General features: G+C 40.6%; 1 protein-coding gene across 1 annotated transcript in view; it reads right to left on the bottom strand.

Annotated features, from left to right (window-relative positions):
- LOC137980583 (Golgi apparatus protein 1-like) overlaps positions 1–17,500 on the bottom strand; it is a 54,688-nt gene that overhangs the window by 4,531 nt on the left and 32,657 nt on the right. Inside the window, exons 14-27 of the mRNA XM_068828066.1 lie at positions 16,059–16,196; positions 15,513–15,599; positions 14,671–14,844; positions 14,156–14,244; positions 11,273–11,387; positions 9,701–9,793; positions 8,885–8,956; positions 7,802–7,867; positions 6,627–6,706; positions 6,256–6,299; positions 4,358–4,476; positions 2,741–2,842; positions 1,097–1,195; positions 1–37 (exon numbers count right to left, since the gene is read on the bottom strand). The exon at positions 1–37 is cut by the window's left edge and continues 84 nt beyond it. Coding sequence (XP_068684167.1) covers positions 1–37; positions 1,097–1,195; positions 2,741–2,842; positions 4,358–4,476; positions 6,256–6,299; positions 6,627–6,706; positions 7,802–7,867; positions 8,885–8,956; positions 9,701–9,793; positions 11,273–11,387; positions 14,156–14,244; positions 14,671–14,844; positions 15,513–15,599; positions 16,059–16,196 — 1,315 coding nt within the window. The remainder of the gene's footprint in view (positions 38–1,096; positions 1,196–2,740; positions 2,843–4,357; positions 4,477–6,255; positions 6,300–6,626; positions 6,707–7,801; positions 7,868–8,884; positions 8,957–9,700; positions 9,794–11,272; positions 11,388–14,155; positions 14,245–14,670; positions 14,845–15,512; positions 15,600–16,058; positions 16,197–17,500) is intronic.

Below are 17,500 nucleotides of genomic sequence, written 5' to 3'. Positions count from 1 at the left end.
AATCTGAGCGACCTTCCTTCACAAGGCGAAACACCTCCTGTAAAAACGAGAACAATAAGAAATTTACAACATTTCGGTAACCCCAATGAAACGAAATCAACGAAACGACAGAACTGAACAAAAAACAACTGTTAAGAATTCCAACTGACAGGAGGCAAAACAGTTGGCTATTTACAAGTGCAGGCAAGAAGTTGAACCGGAGACTACCAGGATCACAGCAAGCAGTGCGGGCCAGAGGTTAGGTCGCTTGACTTGAGATCCGGGGATACGTTAGGGACACGTTCTGGCCACTCGTTGAATTTGTTCCTGGTAGTCTCTGGTTCAACTTCTCAACTGCACTTGTAAATAGGCAACTAGTTTGCCTCCGGCCAGTTGGGATTCCTAACAGTTGTGGTTGTTGAATGTTCTGTTCTGTCGCCTGAAAAGCCCCTAGGGGGGGGGGGGGGGGGTGAATGGTCAATTAAGTATGAATGTATGTATGTATCAATTCAACGAGTTGTCAGAAAAGGCATTGAATCCAACATCTCCGGATCTCAAGGCAAGCTTCCTAACCACTGGGTCACTTCAGCCTGGTTTTCACTAGCGACGCAAGGACAAGCGCAAGCATAAGTAGCTTATGCTAGTGAAACGTACGAACGTCGACATAAGCATAAAAATCAACCACGGCATCTGCAATTCTGTTCAATGGTCAAACGCCGGGAATCTCTTTAATTGGACAGACGTAGCAAATTTCCTTGTGCTTATGCTGTGTTTCGTTTTCACACAACGCAAGCGAACGCAAACATAAGTGCAAGCACAAGGAAAAAGAAAAAAATTAATCCCTGCACTTTTGCTCATGCTTGCGTCAAACCCGTTTTCACGGTCAAATAAGCGCTCCTATGATTGCGCTGGTGCTTGCATGGCTAGTGAAAACCAGGCTTTATTCCTTGCAACTCACTAATGCTCGCAACATAAAGAAAGATTACATGTTGATGTTTTGGGAGGAATTCTTCGCGGAGAGGATTGTTCATCGTTTTGTGAGGGCTGGAAGACAGCGTGTTGGTTGCGTTGTTGCGTTGGCTAAGAGGTAAGTAACAACCAAAATCAACTTGCATACCACTCGACAGGGTTTTGACTGAATTGATCCTATATTCTTTTTGAGGCAATCAGTCACTTGAGACGGAGATGATTCCTTTCCTGTACAGAGCCTCTTGACCTTGTGAGCAAAACAAGAGGAGACATGAACCATTCCGCAATAATAATTGTGAGTGCAGGGTAACACCAGCCAAAAATGGCATACTGCTAACTCACAGGACGATAATTAACAAGCATTTATTCAATTACACAGACCGTTCACACGCATTTTCCGGTCTCCCTGGACTCAACTTTAACCTTGCGTATAACCGTAAAATAAAGCAAATCCAAGTAACAGGTGATGAAGTAACGAAAAACTAAAATACAAATTAAAACCGAAATTACAAGACGCACACTAAATCATGAAATCACAAAGAAAATAAAACGACACTAAATGCGATAAACTTACATCTATGTCCTTAGAAACCTTGAAACCTTATCCGTGATGTCTCAATGTCCGTAAACCCGTAAACCTTAATCTACCCTCTTTTGACAAAGCACAAAAATACTTTTAATGCAAAGGAAACTTTACTCGTGGCTCTCGAGCTCACATGTTCATCCGGGCTCTAGACCTAACTTGTCCCGTTGCGGTATAATTCAGTGTCACGCAAGGTCAAGGAAAACTGCAGTAACAATAATCACAACGGCTTTATTGTCCAACGGAGTTTTCTCCATGCAAACTAATGAATAAATAAAATGAACTAAAGGCCCATGTTCACCCAAAAGACATTGAGCGCCGCGTTGAATTTCGCACAGAAATCCGAATCAGAAAACCGGAAAGTCCGAAAATCACCGGCGAGTACCCAATGAAAACGCTGGAACTATTTCAAAGCACAAGCGCGCACACCCTGCAAGCAGAGCCTTTCTTTTGCTTGCTCGATTTTGGCGTTCTCGAGAAAGGTTCTGCATGAATCGAGTAAGATCTTTATTGAATATGCGCTGCATGTTGCCAGGATACAGTCTCGAACCCAAGCCTAATATGCCAGATCTCGCCGCCATCTTGGTTTTTCACGGTACAGCGGGCTCAATTATAACCATCGGTTTTGTCACTAAACGGACGCTCGCACTGGAAAAACCAGTTTGACGAGAGAAAGCAAGATTGACTAGTCCAGAAGCTCGGGCTGCGGCGGCTTCAAAGAGTTGACGCGATTCGGGCAGAGCCTACTTTTCTCCTCCTCAGTAAAGAAAAAGACAAAAGGAGGCGCTGCTCGCAGGGTGAAGCGCGCAATGTTTTGAGTGAACATGGGCCTTTAAAATAAATGTCCAACATGTCCAAATGTCTAAAGTGAGGTGGGTGGGGAGGACGGGGTGTGTAGCATCCACTCGTGTGGGTTCTATTTCACTTAGAGGAGAACGCGGAGGATGTATCGAGGATATACAGATTAACTTTTGGATAAGGAATCCGCACAAATTTTCAACCCCTCCGTTCCAAAATCTGATTGTCACATGGTACAAAATCCGCCACAGTGGATGGCAAAAGGTATGCAACAGCCTCCAAAACAAAGCGATTCCAACCAGCCAAGCGTGACTTTTCTTTGTTTTGGATGTTTCAGAGCGTAGCTTGCCATCCAGCAGCAGGGCAGATTTTACACCATGTTACAGTTTCATGCAAACGGCCCATTCCCACCTCATCTTTACACTCCGCAACAAGCCTAGCATCCATTCTGTAGTCACGTCCTGCTTCTCGCATGAGCTGTGCGGTATACCCCCGGCATTCATCAGAAAGGTTCTAAAACAAGGAACAATTCAACCATTAATTATATAGCTGCATCAAAATCCAATATTGCCAACAGATCTTTTTTTTTTATTAATTTTTGCCAACTCTCCAAATTTAAAATAAATTGGATAGCTTTTGCTGGAACTTTTACTTCAGCTTTGAACAAACCGTCCAATTTGAGAAAAATCTGGATAGTTCCCTTCAACCAATCAAATGTCAAGATTAATATTAGAACCGAGTATTGGCCAATCAGGTTGCAGCTATAAGGCAGCTTAAGCACGCGACGTTGTTGAGCCACAGAGCGGACACCGGCAGTGAACATTTCGCTCGCTCGCCATGACAGTGGTTTATCTCAGGTTTTTAAACTAATCGTCTCTAACAGTGAGAACAAGCCGTTTTTGGAAGCTATATTATATTAATGGTTAACAAAGATGTGTTCAAAATAGCTTTCTAGCGGGTGTTTGACAATTTTAATGTGAATCTCCGTAAAAACGAAGCATTTCTAACTTTTATTCCCTGCATTCCTATTCCGGAATACGGCCAATCGAACGCACTTTAAGTGTTCTAGAACCCAGTCCTACCTGAGAATGACACTTACATATTTAACTCGTCTGTGGCTGCCGCGTTAGGGGTGAATGGATTAAAATCTCGGATATTTTCCGTTGTTTGATAAATCTCTCTGCCTTCATTAAACATATTTTGCCACGGTTTTCCCAAGTGTATTTTAGAACAATATGTGTATTCTTATTCTGTATATATTAGCTCTTTTCATTCCACTCAACTTTATATCTTGATAAGGGTGTCACGTCGACATCGAAACGTCGATTTTATAGCGTTAACTTTTATAACCAAAGTTTTTAAAACCAAACTTCTTGTTAGACAACTAAAAAGTTATCGATAACAACTTGCCTCGTCTGTGGAGGCCCTACGAAAATAGAACAAACTCCATTACGTTTACGACTGACATGTAGAAAGATGTAACTGATGCACTGATCCGTTTAGCAGAAAATAATGACTATTACCTAATTTTCCGTGTTTTCGTTCGCAAGTTAACACCATAAACATATATCAGTACCGTAAACAAATCTTCTGCCTTCTTCGAATTTTCTCCTTTTACGGCCCGCCAAGGTACGAAACGTTACCAAAATAGGCAGCGTTTCGTCCCCAGGCAAATGAGAGGCAAGGGTCTGCTTTACATTTTGGAAATAAAAAATGCTTGCACTTCAAGGCACTTTGTAACGTTATCTCGAGAACAGACGCAGTCGTGGGACAAATGACTCCAGGTTTCAAAAGCAAAAACTCGATCAGAAAACGGCAAGGAATTGTATAATGTGGTTGAAGAGATTTATTTCCGCAAGGCATTTGAAAAAAAAATTAACCTATTACCCTTTTCAGTCCTGAGAAAGAGACTTACAGATTTCACTCGGTCTAACGCCAGACGATTCTACTCGTCAGTTAGGGCCGCATCAGGCATGAATGGGTTGACAGAAATTGAGAAAGCCATTAAGAATTCTGGTAATAACATACGTCATAGTGTTTCTTGAGACATGCAATAATCTTGCCTCCTCCAGTGGATGAATCTTTGCCGCAGAATTTTGGGAGGTCTAACTCGCAAAAGCGCAGCAACAGTGGATTCAGTACCACGTCTGAAACCAAGACAGTTATTTTGTTACTTTAAGTTAACAATTAACAAATATTTTACCGAGGCGAGGTAAATATCCACAAAGAGCCACCGCCACTGAGTTTAGTACATACTAAAACAGCGAGGTAATATAGAACAAAAAGATGATTTTAACTCCCTTGTTCCTGTAACGATTACAATATTTTCCCCAAGATAGGACGCAGCTTTTTACAACCTCTAATTTCATTGCATCCCTTTAGGACGCAGCTCTATTGTGTTTAGAGTTTGGGTCAACTGTTTCCTTTGTATCGTTCTTTGTGTTCATTGTTTTCTGAACCAATCCCTAAAGCCGTTATAATAGCTGCGTACTGATCCATATTAGGGAGCTTAAGCACGCGCGTTTTTGAGACGCAGACGGCAACCGGAAGTGAGCTGTTTTCCCTTTTAACTTGTCTTCGCACAAGCACATTTCATTGCCAAGTTTCTTTTCTCCATCAGAGACGATTAGTATAAAAATCTGGGAGACACCACTGCCCTGGCTCGCGAAATATTCCCTTCCGGTTGCCATCCGCGTCTCAAAAACGCGCGAGCTTAAGCTCCCCATTTTCTGCCGCAAATCCCGCGCGAGTTACTCGGGGATGAATAGCAAAGGATATTCGGAGTTTGAGCAGCCAATCAGAGCGCGTCTTCAGCGCTATCCACTGTTTTAGTACATGATAATGAATTTTATTTAAGCGTCAAGTGTATTTAGCGCTGGGGAACGAACTGTTGGACACTGTATTCACAGAAATCAAATAAAATCTACTCATAAAATCATACGATAGGTTTTGGGTCCAGACGGGAAAACCGGAGGAACCGTAGATGACACTTCCGGTGCCCTGACCAATCAGCAACGGTGCCACGACGCGAATGAAAACCTCGCAAACTTAAGCTGAAGATCAGATGAGTTTTAAAATAAGGAGCAGGAGAGCGACCAGGTGCCTGCAACTCCAATATTAGGTCTATGGAACGGCATTTTTAAGCCTGGTTTTCACTAGGGACGCAAGCATAAGCACAGGCAACAGGCGCATTTACTTGTTGATAATTAGTGTCTATTGTCCTAACAAAAGGCTCAAATGAACAACAAGCTGCTGAGTTTGCGTATGAGTCTGGTGTTGATGCTTGCGTCGCCAGTGAAAACCAGGCTGTACAGATCAAGTTATTTTTAGACAAGTTCTTAAATAAGATTTGGCTTGCACGCGAGTGGCCATTCTCAATCCCATGGGTAATAATCTCTCCAATCTAAAAATAACTCGGTCTGTAAAAACACCGTTCCACAAATACAATAAAGTTGCACGCTCCAAGCCATCGGCTCCTGCAAGGAGAGAAAGAATGTTCACTTCACATTTTATTTAATGAGGGATGTAACTGCCCATGAAAGACGAATAAACTACAAGCCGATTATAAGCCGATTTTTGTTGAAGGAGGAACGAGACAACATGACGAAACACCTTCGGAGCAGGGACGAGAACTTGCACAAATTCAACTCAATTCTGGTGACAACCAGGATATAAATCTCTTCCAAATTGGTGGGAGGCGAAAACTGTCACCACTAGGCCCTTATTGCTCTCCCTGCAACCATACCACAAGGGTGGTCCAGGTTGGTCACCCATCTAGGCATTAACAATCTACGACAGGATTTAATCTCCGTGAACAGGCAGACACCTGTATTTTTTTCTGCTGGTCAAATCATGGTGCATAGTCCATAGTACATAGCCCATAGCCCACAAACGCGTCCCAACACATATATATATTTCTTTCCTACCTTGAGCCTGCCTTATTTGCCGTTTGATGATCATATCTTTACAGCTGAAAAATGCAAATGAAAAGGCCTGTTCGCAATAGATAGCAAATGCTTAATGTTGGATATCAAAATTGGATGTGCATCTAACTGGGGTCAATCCAGGAAACGAGTGCTAATTTTCGAATTCACTATGCTTTGCGAATGGTCAACCGATTGTCTCTATATCCCTTTTGAAAAAGATATATCATCGTCATCGTCATCATCATTACTTTTACTGCTACCACTACGCAACCCAAAATAAATCACCGACATCAGTTGAGTAGGGAAGACCAAGGGTGAGCAAGCAGATTGCTGATATGCAATTTCAGTGATGATGCAGTATAAACGCTTACCTGCGTTCCATCTCTGGTTGATTTTTGTTCTTTTTGAGGCAATCAAATATCTCCGAGGGGTTCGCATGCTCGCAGAATAACTAACAACAGAAAAAAAAAATTAATTAAAAAAGGACGTTCTCACCTTGGTGAAAAAAATCTTCAAAAACCTTTCGTGAGATAAACATTATTTTATTTATCATTCGTTTCAGCTTCCAAGTGATTAACAAATCGAAAGTGGTTCTGCGTTGTCTGTACTCTTATCGACAACGATATTCGTCATCACAGTGGTCAAAGTGTTGTTTTTTACCACAATATTCAACGCCAAAGAAAGTTTCTATTTCAGAGCGTGACCAAAATCATGACTCAAAGACAGAGCAAGCGTTGTCTATAACTTTCTCGCAATATGATTGGTGTATTTCCGAAAATGGGCGTTCCTGATTGGCTATTACATTGCGTGACAAAATGGCGCGAGCATGACGCGTACAGCGTTGTCTGGACTCTAATCGACAACGGCAAATTAGCCAATCAGATTGCGAGGTTACAAGCAATTGTGGTAAAAAGTGATTTGGTGGATGGGTAGCGTGGGCGAGAAGTGAAATATCGATTCATCTTGCGGTCCGCCCGCGCGCATCCTGTACAGGTAACGAAATCCTCAATTACATTAGAGAAATCTCAGTGTCGTTTCAAGGGTAATTAAGTCTATTTTAAGTCTTGTAAATCCTGATGAGTCTACTGTGTTTAAATTAAGTGCCACTCACAAATTTGAAACATTGAAGGGCGCTGGGTGCTTTCGTTTAGGAAATACAAAAAGGTTAGGCCCCAAATGAAGGTTCTTACGTCGATTTCAAAATTTAGATTTAGTAAGTCCAAATTTTAAAATTTCATATCAAACATAAAATCTGAAAACGGATTTCGCAGTGAAAATCATTCGGATTCCTCCGTCACGGCTTATAATTAACAAAAATGGACCTTTTTTACCGATACGGCGGCCATTTTGATTTCTATTGTTTCATTAGCTATTATGGGATGCCCAGGGGGCAAATACATATTAATTTGCCCCCTGAGCATCCCATAATGTCTTTCGAAACAATAGAAATTAAAATGGCCGCCGTATCTGCAAAAAGGTCTATTGAAATGCGGGGATAGAGGGAGCTCACTTCTATTCATTTGTAAATTTGTTAGAGAAAACAAACCGATATCATCTTGCGACAAGATCTTTCAAGTTTGTAGTCCACCTCAGGATCTTTCATTTCCTCCTCCTGAAGAGAAAACAACGATTATTTAACACTGTAACGCAAGTTGGAATAACGTGGGATGGGATGAAGCGGCACAATAACCGTTTAAAAGTCTTCAATAAACTAATGGGACGAGGACAGCGTGTGGACAATGAGCGCGCCAGTGGGACCAAATAAATAGCCAATATAATAGCAAAAATTTAACCCTTACGTAACCCCTATCTTTCTTTAGGTTAAATCTTAACGTTGTTATGAAGGGCATGTCGAACTTAAACCCCGGCTGATGAAACGAAGAAATGACTTTTCGATGCTAAGTCGAGTAAATTCGGAAAAAAACCGAGTACTCCTTTGTAAGAGTCGAACCCGCTACGACGACCTTCCGAGTACGTGTTCGGATGCCATTTCATTTCATCAACCCGAGTTAAAAGTTGTCATCGCCTTGAATTAACAATACAGCTAGAATGTACCATTTCGAAATTTTCCTAGCCTAGTAGAGAGTGAACATTGTCAGTGAACAAAATTCGCTCCCATAAGTCTCGTATAGCTTAGTAGTGGCAGAGTATGCTATCTGGTAATTCGACCGCTGCAACGGAGCAATCGGATTTTTTCTTCAGTTTTAATTTTACTCTTTTAACCTACGTGAAAAAACCTTTGCTAACCGAGTGCGTGAATTGTTCTCTTCACTCTTTAATTGTTTTTCCAGTTCAATTTATGGGACAAGAAGTGAACTCGAAATATGAAGGAGACATTGCTTACGGTAGGCTACGGCCAGGGAATCGCGGGGAACAGAGCTGTCGAATATGGCCCACACACTGACCAATCACAGAGCGCGTATTATATGTGCTGCTGGCTTACTGGCTTGGCTCGCTGGCTCAATGCACACCCACTGAAAACCGGAGAACTTAACTAAAATAAACTTGGACCACGTTGCGAGGAGGTGGGGGGCAAACGATTAAATGGAACTGAAACTGAACGCATTTGGATTATGGCTTGGGGAAAGAAGCACTCCACAATTGATAACAAACTATTTCACCAACTTACCTCACGCTCCAAAATCTTTTTCCTGCACTCTTCCGACAGCTTTTTCCTGTTATCTTTAAGACATTCCAAAACCTGTAAACAAGATTGAAGTAACTACCTCTGTTAGGAGTAGCTTTAGTACATACTCAAGATGCGTTTCTTTGGCACGTTATTAAGTGCTAGGCGTCATGTTCGCGTTAGGACTGGACTATGTATGACGTCAGGTCACGTGACTAAAAAAAGGATGAGAAGTTAAAAAAAACTGAAGAAACGAGAATTGTGATATAAGAAGCCAAATACACCTTGGAAAGGCCCAATTCTCGCGTTGGTTCAGTGTAACACCCTAATGCAAAGAGTCTTTCTGAGACAAGTCAATAATGGGGGTAGTTTCTAAAGAAACTGTGTTGCTGCGTCGGTGGGGAAGAGTATATTAAAATTAGGTTTTATCAACCGAGTTGAAATGTAAATTGACAACCGTACAGGGATTCTAAAAGCTGACGTTTCGAGCGTTAGCCCTTAGCCCTTACCCCTAATGCTCGAAACGTCAGCCTTTAGAATCCCTGTACGGTGGTCAATTTACATTATCAACTCCGTTGATAAAATTTAATTTCTGAAACAAGCACTCCATTCACACCCAAAGTTAAATGTCTTGTGAAGTACGTTTTAGTAAAACATAAATAACATCATCTCTTGCAACATAGGTAATAGAGGGGGCTGGTTTTGAAGCTCGGCAAACATCAAAGCAGCAAACAAAGATGAACGATTTAGGTTGGAAAGTCCACGACCGTGCACAATCTTTTGTTTTGCGCTCATACACTAAAATCGCGATAATCTTACCTTTGCTCGACCATATTGGACGCCTTTACAGAGACCCTCTATGTCGTTCATACATGCCGCGAATGTTATAGGATCAAGCCGTAAATCCTCAGACTAAAAAAATATATATATTTCAGCAAAAACTGAAATTATTTCTTTTATCTTCCAACACAAACGTACAATACAAGAAGAACAACAAGAGCAAAAAGAAACTCGGGCAAAAACAATACGAAATATGTCGAACTCATCATGACAAAGGTTGCCTAACCTGCGATCAGGCGTTCTTTTCTAAAGAGCGGTTAAATGTTACCCAATGCCATTTGCACCCTTAGAAGAAAAAAAACCCTGGCAACCCTTCGCGAGCGTGTACATATCTTACGAAAAGACCTGATCTTAAATTCACTATATATGTCACGTTGTTTACCGGATGGGAGGTCGGTATTGAAAAAACACTGTGCCTCTGAGGTTTTGCTTACGGCCCAAGGCCGCAGGCCGAGCTTGAGGCCACAGTTTACCCAATACGGACCGACCAAGGCCGGCAAATGACGTTTTTTTTCCCAAGGAAAATTGGTTTGAGAACAAGTTTTGAATAGAAACGGGGTGATTGTCTTGGATGCCACTTCAATACCTTGAGCACTAACGCACTGGAGAGGATCAGTGGAACTGTATTACTTAACTTTAAAATAGTGATTTTGATTTTCGTTTAAAAGTGAAGCAAAACGAACGAGCAAATGTAAACCCTAGAGCGGTCCGTATGCGGAGTCTGGATGGGAAAATCCGAAACGCTGGGGCGCGGAGGATCACAAAATCTCGTAAGGAAGTTTTGACCGATGCAGACACACATTCTCCACTCGAAGAATGAGCGAGAGAATTACTTTAACTACAAATTCCACAAAACATATAATCTTCCTTTGCCAAAATTAAGCGTATCCTCTCATTAGGGAATCTTTGCTGACGTCGTTGCTTCCATTTTCTTTCATTGTTTCATTTTGCCCACAAAAGTATCAATCAAAAGCAAGAATACAGCGACTCTCGTAACCTGCTATTGCATCATCGCCGAGAGATTATCTGGAATAACGCGTTCAAATTTTCAGAGATATCTCATTATTGTAAATGGTTTGAACCCAGGAGTCATATCATAATTAAGTAAAGTACGATCGTCCGGGTGAGTGTAGTCCTGAGAGGGACTGTTTGAGATGTAATATATCAAAAACGAGTGCGAGTGTTTCATCAGGGGTTCCAAACACCGAGAAACAGATCTTTAAAGATTTTCATTGGGTATCCAAACGCATTCACGTGATGTGGTATACAGCTGTTGATTGGTGGACTCAGGTTATGAATTATTAATGAGTTTGAGGAGACATTGAGATGACATTGCAGTCCTTCTCAGGACTACACTCAAGGACTACACTCACCCGGACGATCGTACTTTACTTAATTATGATATCTCATTATACAATGCACTTTCTCTTTGCTGACTGATTGGAAAACCATAGCCTTGTGCTAACGAGGCAAAAAAATGTAAAACAAAGATTCCCAAAAAGATCGAGGGCCTTTGTGTAAAGAAGAAACACTAATTTAGTTCGAACTGACCTCCTCTTCCTTTTCAACTCTCAGATGAACGCGGCACTGATCGGAAATGGTATGTTCCTCGCCATTAATCACAGCATCACGAACTCTTTTACTCAAGCACTCAACAAGCCCAAATCTAACAAAAGAGTCAATTGCAGTTCCTTTTAGTGGATACCTATATACGCCACCTGATATTATTTCCACGGTGATTAAATGAATCAAATAATACATTTATATCATCCTGACGCTTACGTTGAGATTTTGATTTGGGTATTTAATATAAGTTACTGCGATTTTCAATTCTGCGAAACCTCACCTTCAAGCGCTAAGTGCCGAACTGCATTTTGGCTTCCATCAATCAAATTTCCGATCATAGCCAGGAAAATTGACTCTGCCGCCTCCGGAAAGTGAATAGGCCATTTCCGTGTTGCTGTTTGTCTCGGTTTCGAAGCGAGTCTTGGTGCTCAACTATTGAAATGGAAATGAGTTTGATTTGCATGAGAATAAGCAACTCATTTCCATTTGAATGGTTGAGCACCAGGACTCGCTTTGAAACTGAGGCATGCAGCAACTCGGAAATGGGCTATTGGAGTTTTTGTTTAGTTCACAACTCGAATACCCTTAGGCTGCCATTTTAGAGGTTTTTTAGCAAAAAGTGTTTTGGTAATAACTAATAATAAATCAAAACTTTAATTCCAAGTGCGAAGGAGAAGCATAGCAAAAGAAGCAACAAAGTAGTAAAGATATAGAATCGTGAAAAAGGAATTGTTCGAAATCCGATGGCCTTCGGTTGTTGATTAATACAACTTCTATGTCAACTAATTTGTGATTCTAAGCAGCAACGTGTGTTACATATTCGACGTGCGTCAGTAATTAGTTTTTAATTGCGTCGGAGGACGAAACAAAAAGATTCGTACAGATTCCAGTGTCTTCCAACGGTGTCGAGTACTAATGTGCCAAGGGAACCAAAGATGCTCATTGGTAGGTTACGTCATCCATGATTCGGGTCAACTCTAGGATTGGCGTCCGAAGTTTGATTGATGGAAGACAAAACGCAGTTTTGGCCATTGGCGCTTAAAGATGAGATTCCGCAGAATTATGAAATCACAGTAGGCGTTCGTGCCAACAGTTTTCATTTCGCACTTAGCTTTTTTCATGAGTCGATGTTGATGATGATGATGATGATGATGATCAGTGGTATAAATAAGTACCAACAGCCGACCCTTTTCGTCAGCTACTTTTCCCCTTAAATTGAAGTAAGTTAAGACAGATCCTTTCAAACCTAAGATCAAAACTGATATTCAGAATGATAACAGTCCGTTACTCTACGCAAAACCAGCTGTCAACTGAGTTCAAATTTTATGAATGATGATGACGCTGATGATAATATAGCCCGCGTAGCTGGTGGTTCTGTTGTTGCGGAGCGCGAGAGATTTCGAGCGGAGCGAGAAGACTCAGCCTTCTCGGGGCTTCACCACTCGAGATTCCGCGAGGTCCGCAACAACAGAAGCACCAGTAACGCAGGTATCATGATAATGATTACGATGGTGATAAAAACAATTATAACAATGATAATTAAGATGATAAGGTTCCTAAGTATATATAAGATGTCACATGGGCCAGAGGGCAAATTAAGGATTAATTCCACGCGTCTTTTCAAAGTTTTCACCAAAAATTGCCCGAGTCGCAAAGCTACGAGGGAAATTTAGCTCCGTTATTATTTCTTTTTTACACTTTTGTATTGTAGTTGAATAAATGTGAAATAATGAACTTGAACTTGAACTTGAACTTGAATTGCACGAGGGCGCATTGCGATTACATGTTTATCACATAAAGGACAAAATTAGGCCTGGTTTTTACTAGCGACGCAGGCATAAGGAGGCTCATTTACTTGTTGTTAATTAGTGTCTATTGTTCGAACAAAAGGCTCTAATAAACTACAAACTACTGAGTTTGCGTATGCTTCTTGTGCGCATGCTTGCGTCGATAGTGAAAACCAGGCTTAAAGAGAGAGGCCCGTTCAGTGCCGCGACAAATGACCATCAACACCCTCCCATTCGGTTGAAGTTCAATTCACAATAAATCGTTGCTGTCAACAGAAATAGCGCTTAAATGTATCTTATATGTGGACAAAAAGGAGTTACAACTTAAAGTGCCCCTGTGATAAAAAAAACCACTTCCTTTTTTCCTTCAGATTTTGAAAGTGTGTTTGCTTACCACCAGACTGGCAAAATTTTGAGCTTTGATTTTTATCCAAAGGCCGCTTACTTTGAGTGTAAGTTTTGGATTTCACGTTCCGCCATTAATCACGTTTAAAACTGAACGATTGGAACTCAGACGGTTGGATCCAGGGAAACGTGACGTCAGAGTGTGTGAACGCAGCTTATTATATATGCATAGCGTGAGTTTAAAAGTCTGAAAGCCCAAAACCCCCGTGCTGCATATTAATTTTGCAGCGTACACACGTATTGCATTCTTAAACTAGTGAGCCTTTGACGTCATTTTCTCCTCGATCCAGCTCTCTCAAGAACATAATGTTAGTAATGGCGGACCATTAAATAGGAAAATTCCAGTTAAAATAAAGAGGTGTATTTTTGAAATCAAGGCTTAAAACGTGGGTCCTTTAGTGTTTTGTTAACATAGTTTTGAAATCCAAAGAAAAATATGAATTGATTTTTTGGTCACAGGGGCACTTTAAGCAATTGTCAAGCAATCAGGATCAAGTAATCATGCCCTCTTGATTATGGAAAAATGCCCTCTATCTCAGCCAATCAGCATTCAGTAATTTTGTCCCGTATGTGATAAAGATGACATAAGCATGATGATGACTACAATAAACCATTACAAACCAAATCACTCACAAACAAAATCAAGCAGTATTCTTAACAACCAAGCCTGACTCACTTGTCTTTCATATCACTACAGTATTCTTGAGCATCCCTTCGGCAAGCCCTCTTAAATTCAGGAGAGAACCTGAAGTCTTTCATTTCAATCTAAAGAGAAGAAACAAAGGGAGGAGACTGCTTGGAAAGAATATCAGGTTTTACATATCAACAAGGGGCGATTCTTGATTTTTAGTCATGTTGTTGACTGGACTGTTTCTATCGAAGATTCATGAAGTGAAAAAAAGGAATTGGGTAGAATCTGTCCTGGCTTTTCTACCCGACTCAACGTCATCTGGGGTTAGAATTCGTTGGTTTTCGACTTTGTATAAAGATTATTTCTCCCGATTCTCTGGTTTTCCTCTCTCATCAAAAACCAACATTAACTTTGATTTGTGATGTCTTAGTCTGCTCTTTCCGAGCAAAGTAGAAAACTTCATTGCACTGCACCAATCCTACCCCCTCTAAAAACTGCTCTATTACTGCAAATACACATCCGCCGTATGTAAGACAACGCACCTAATGGCTATAACTTACAAGTTGCCAATGTTCAATGGCTGCATGGCACCTTTCGTCCATTCCTTGGTCATTTTTGTGTTCAACTAAACAAGGCAGGACTCCTTCTGCATTTCCCTGAGCAATGACATCTCCACAGAACTTTGACACCATGCCTCGACAAGCACGCACCAGTGTGCTGTCAAGTTCGTAATCCTAAAGGAAAAAACCACAACCTTTGTAATACATATTCCAGTTGGAGCGGGGTGAATATCTTGTGCGTGAGTCATCTTCAGAGTCAAGTCGAACCTATTTGAATCTCTCAAGATGAGGTCTGCACTCAGTTTTAGCGACATCAGTCTAAAGTCTTGTAAACTTCCTCAAGTTCGGGCCCTCGCTGAAGTAAAAAGACTGGCCATATAACAAACTCACAGTAACAACTTAAACCTGCATTCTTAAGATAATTATTATACTAAAGCCAAAAATATTACACCAACAATTTGTCATTTAGCATTTTGCGATGTAGTCTTAACCGACATAACATGTTTATTGAGGCTCGCGAAAACTCTTCCCTTGGGATTTACTCCAGTTTAATCATTGTGGTCAGAAAGTGTGGTTTTGAGAAAGATCATTTTTGTAAATTCTATCAGAGATCTCAACCAGCCATAACAATTCTGGGATGTGGTTTATGTTTTCATAGCACGCTATTTTTCAAAAGCTTCTCAACTATAATCCTTGGTGATCTTTCCTACATGTATGTGATAAGCACAGGCTGAACAATAAGATAACAAGCATACAGAAAAACAGAGTGAAAAGTCGAACGCACAGACTGACCAACTGTCCTACAGACAGGTCGATCGAGGTTAACAGTGCAAGACACCAACCTCTCCTTCCTCTTCTGTAAAATTGCCGATAGCATTTTGACACTTCTGACCAAGGTCATCAAATTTATCTTGTAAACACTGTATTTCCTGCAAAGTGCAAAACAATTAAATGTAACAACCATCCACATTTCAACAAGACTATTTATGAACAGTCAATGCTTCAAAGAGAGAAAAGTCCCAAAACTTACAACAATTTCTGCACAGGTAGTTGTCAAAAAAAATATATATATATTTCTTTTACAAAAAAGAGAATCTCTGTCTTCAATCGGTTTTTTTTAATAGTAGCTAGCAAAAATTCTTGAATCATGCAATTAGCCTAAGACGTCACCAGTGGGCAGAACTTGTTGCAATGTGACAGCCCTGGTAATGCCCCAGCACACCAAAGAGCTTCCACTGAATTTTTACCATTGCAAGGAGGGAGTGGTTCTTGTTATCAGTATTCAGGTTACAAAAAATGGCATACATGTATTACAATAATGTGGATGATCATGACATGCATATGATACACTGGTTTCGTACAAAAAGAAAATTAATTATCATTGTTACCTCTCCTTTATCAAGTTTGTCACTGCAGTGTTTTCCAAGGTCTTGCACACAAGCCATCTGAATTTCAGGCATCAAGTGTACATCGACAGCCCTCTGATGCATAACACGTTTTACATGAGCAGCACATTTTGGTGAAACCTAACAGGAAAATCAAATTAACATTTAATAACCACTTCACCTTCGATGCTCACCGTTCAATCCATGAATTTCCTTTTCTCGTTTGCTTTGGTCAGCAAAAGGACACACAAGACACTGTGAGAAACCAATGCATATTACTTACTAATTTCTCTTTTGTTTCCTTAGAGCGATTTTCAATTGAGTGTCGAAAGTAATTAGTGAATTACTTCACTCAGTGATTGGTTCAAAGTTCCCGCCCCACTTTTTCAACCAATCAGAAGTGAAACCCAAACCAATCGTGGCTCGCGCGTGCACATTTTCCCGCGCTTTTTGTCAGCTACGTGTATTAAATTACTTCGAGTTTTGATTGGTTTACTGGATTGTCTCGGTCCTTTTTGATTGCTCAAAGTAATTACTTTGGTTTTGATTTTACGACACTCATTTGAAAAGCGCTCTACTAAAGTGGATATGAGATGAGAGTCCACTGCATATACAAGAGAACACAAGCTGTATGCTTGGCAATCAACTTTAGTGAACCCTACTTCACAGTACAGCCAACATAAAGTTCTATAGCATCTTCCCCCTTCATGATATACATCCTGCTAACCTAGTTTTCTCAGTCTAAACACTGAGTTATTGACGGGCAAGAAGTCAAGATAACTGGAATTCTGAAAAAGTTTTTTTTTTTTTTGCAATTTTGTGAGCCTAAACAAAGAATAAAAACATAACCATCCCTCTTGACTGGACAGGCTTAGTCAACAAAATCATTCATCAACTTAAACAAAACATAAGACTGACTGCTGCTTGACTTAGTGTGTAGTCCTGAACAGGAAGGACAGAGCTCTATGAATCTCCCCTGCCTAAGTAGTCAATAACAGGTCTGGATTAAGTCCACGTTGAGCAGTTAAGGTCACTTGAGCAATTAAGTTCAAATGCTGGGTTTTGCTGTCTTCGTTATTAAAAAGAAAAGTGCATGTAAGTGAAGGAAAAAAATGCTTGTTAAAGGTGAGGTTCGAACCAACAATCCTAAGAGCTTCTGCATCAAAGATACCATATATTTTACATCGACTATGCAGCCATGACATTTGCAGTTCAAAAACGATGATTGGAATTGTGTTCGTAATGCTTCAATTCCCTCAATAATTCAGCAGTGATCTAACTAACAGAGTAACTAACTGTAAAGAAAACCAAGAACAAACCACCCCAAAAAAATATGAGCGCTTGTGTTCAACGACAGCCAAAATTGTGTCTCTTTTAAGTAAAACTGAAAAAGACATCCCAAAAGTCACCTAGGGCGTTTTTTGTCAGCCTTTTGTTCAGCTATA

The sequence above is a fragment of the Montipora foliosa genome, chromosome 1 (assembly GCF_036669935.1).
Source record: "Montipora foliosa isolate CH-2021 chromosome 1, ASM3666993v2, whole genome shotgun sequence".
Classification (NCBI taxonomy): Eukaryota; Metazoa; Cnidaria; class Anthozoa; order Scleractinia; family Acroporidae; genus Montipora; species Montipora foliosa.
The sequence above is the reverse complement of the archived record's forward strand: the minus strand, read 5'-3'. Positions and strand labels throughout refer to the sequence as shown.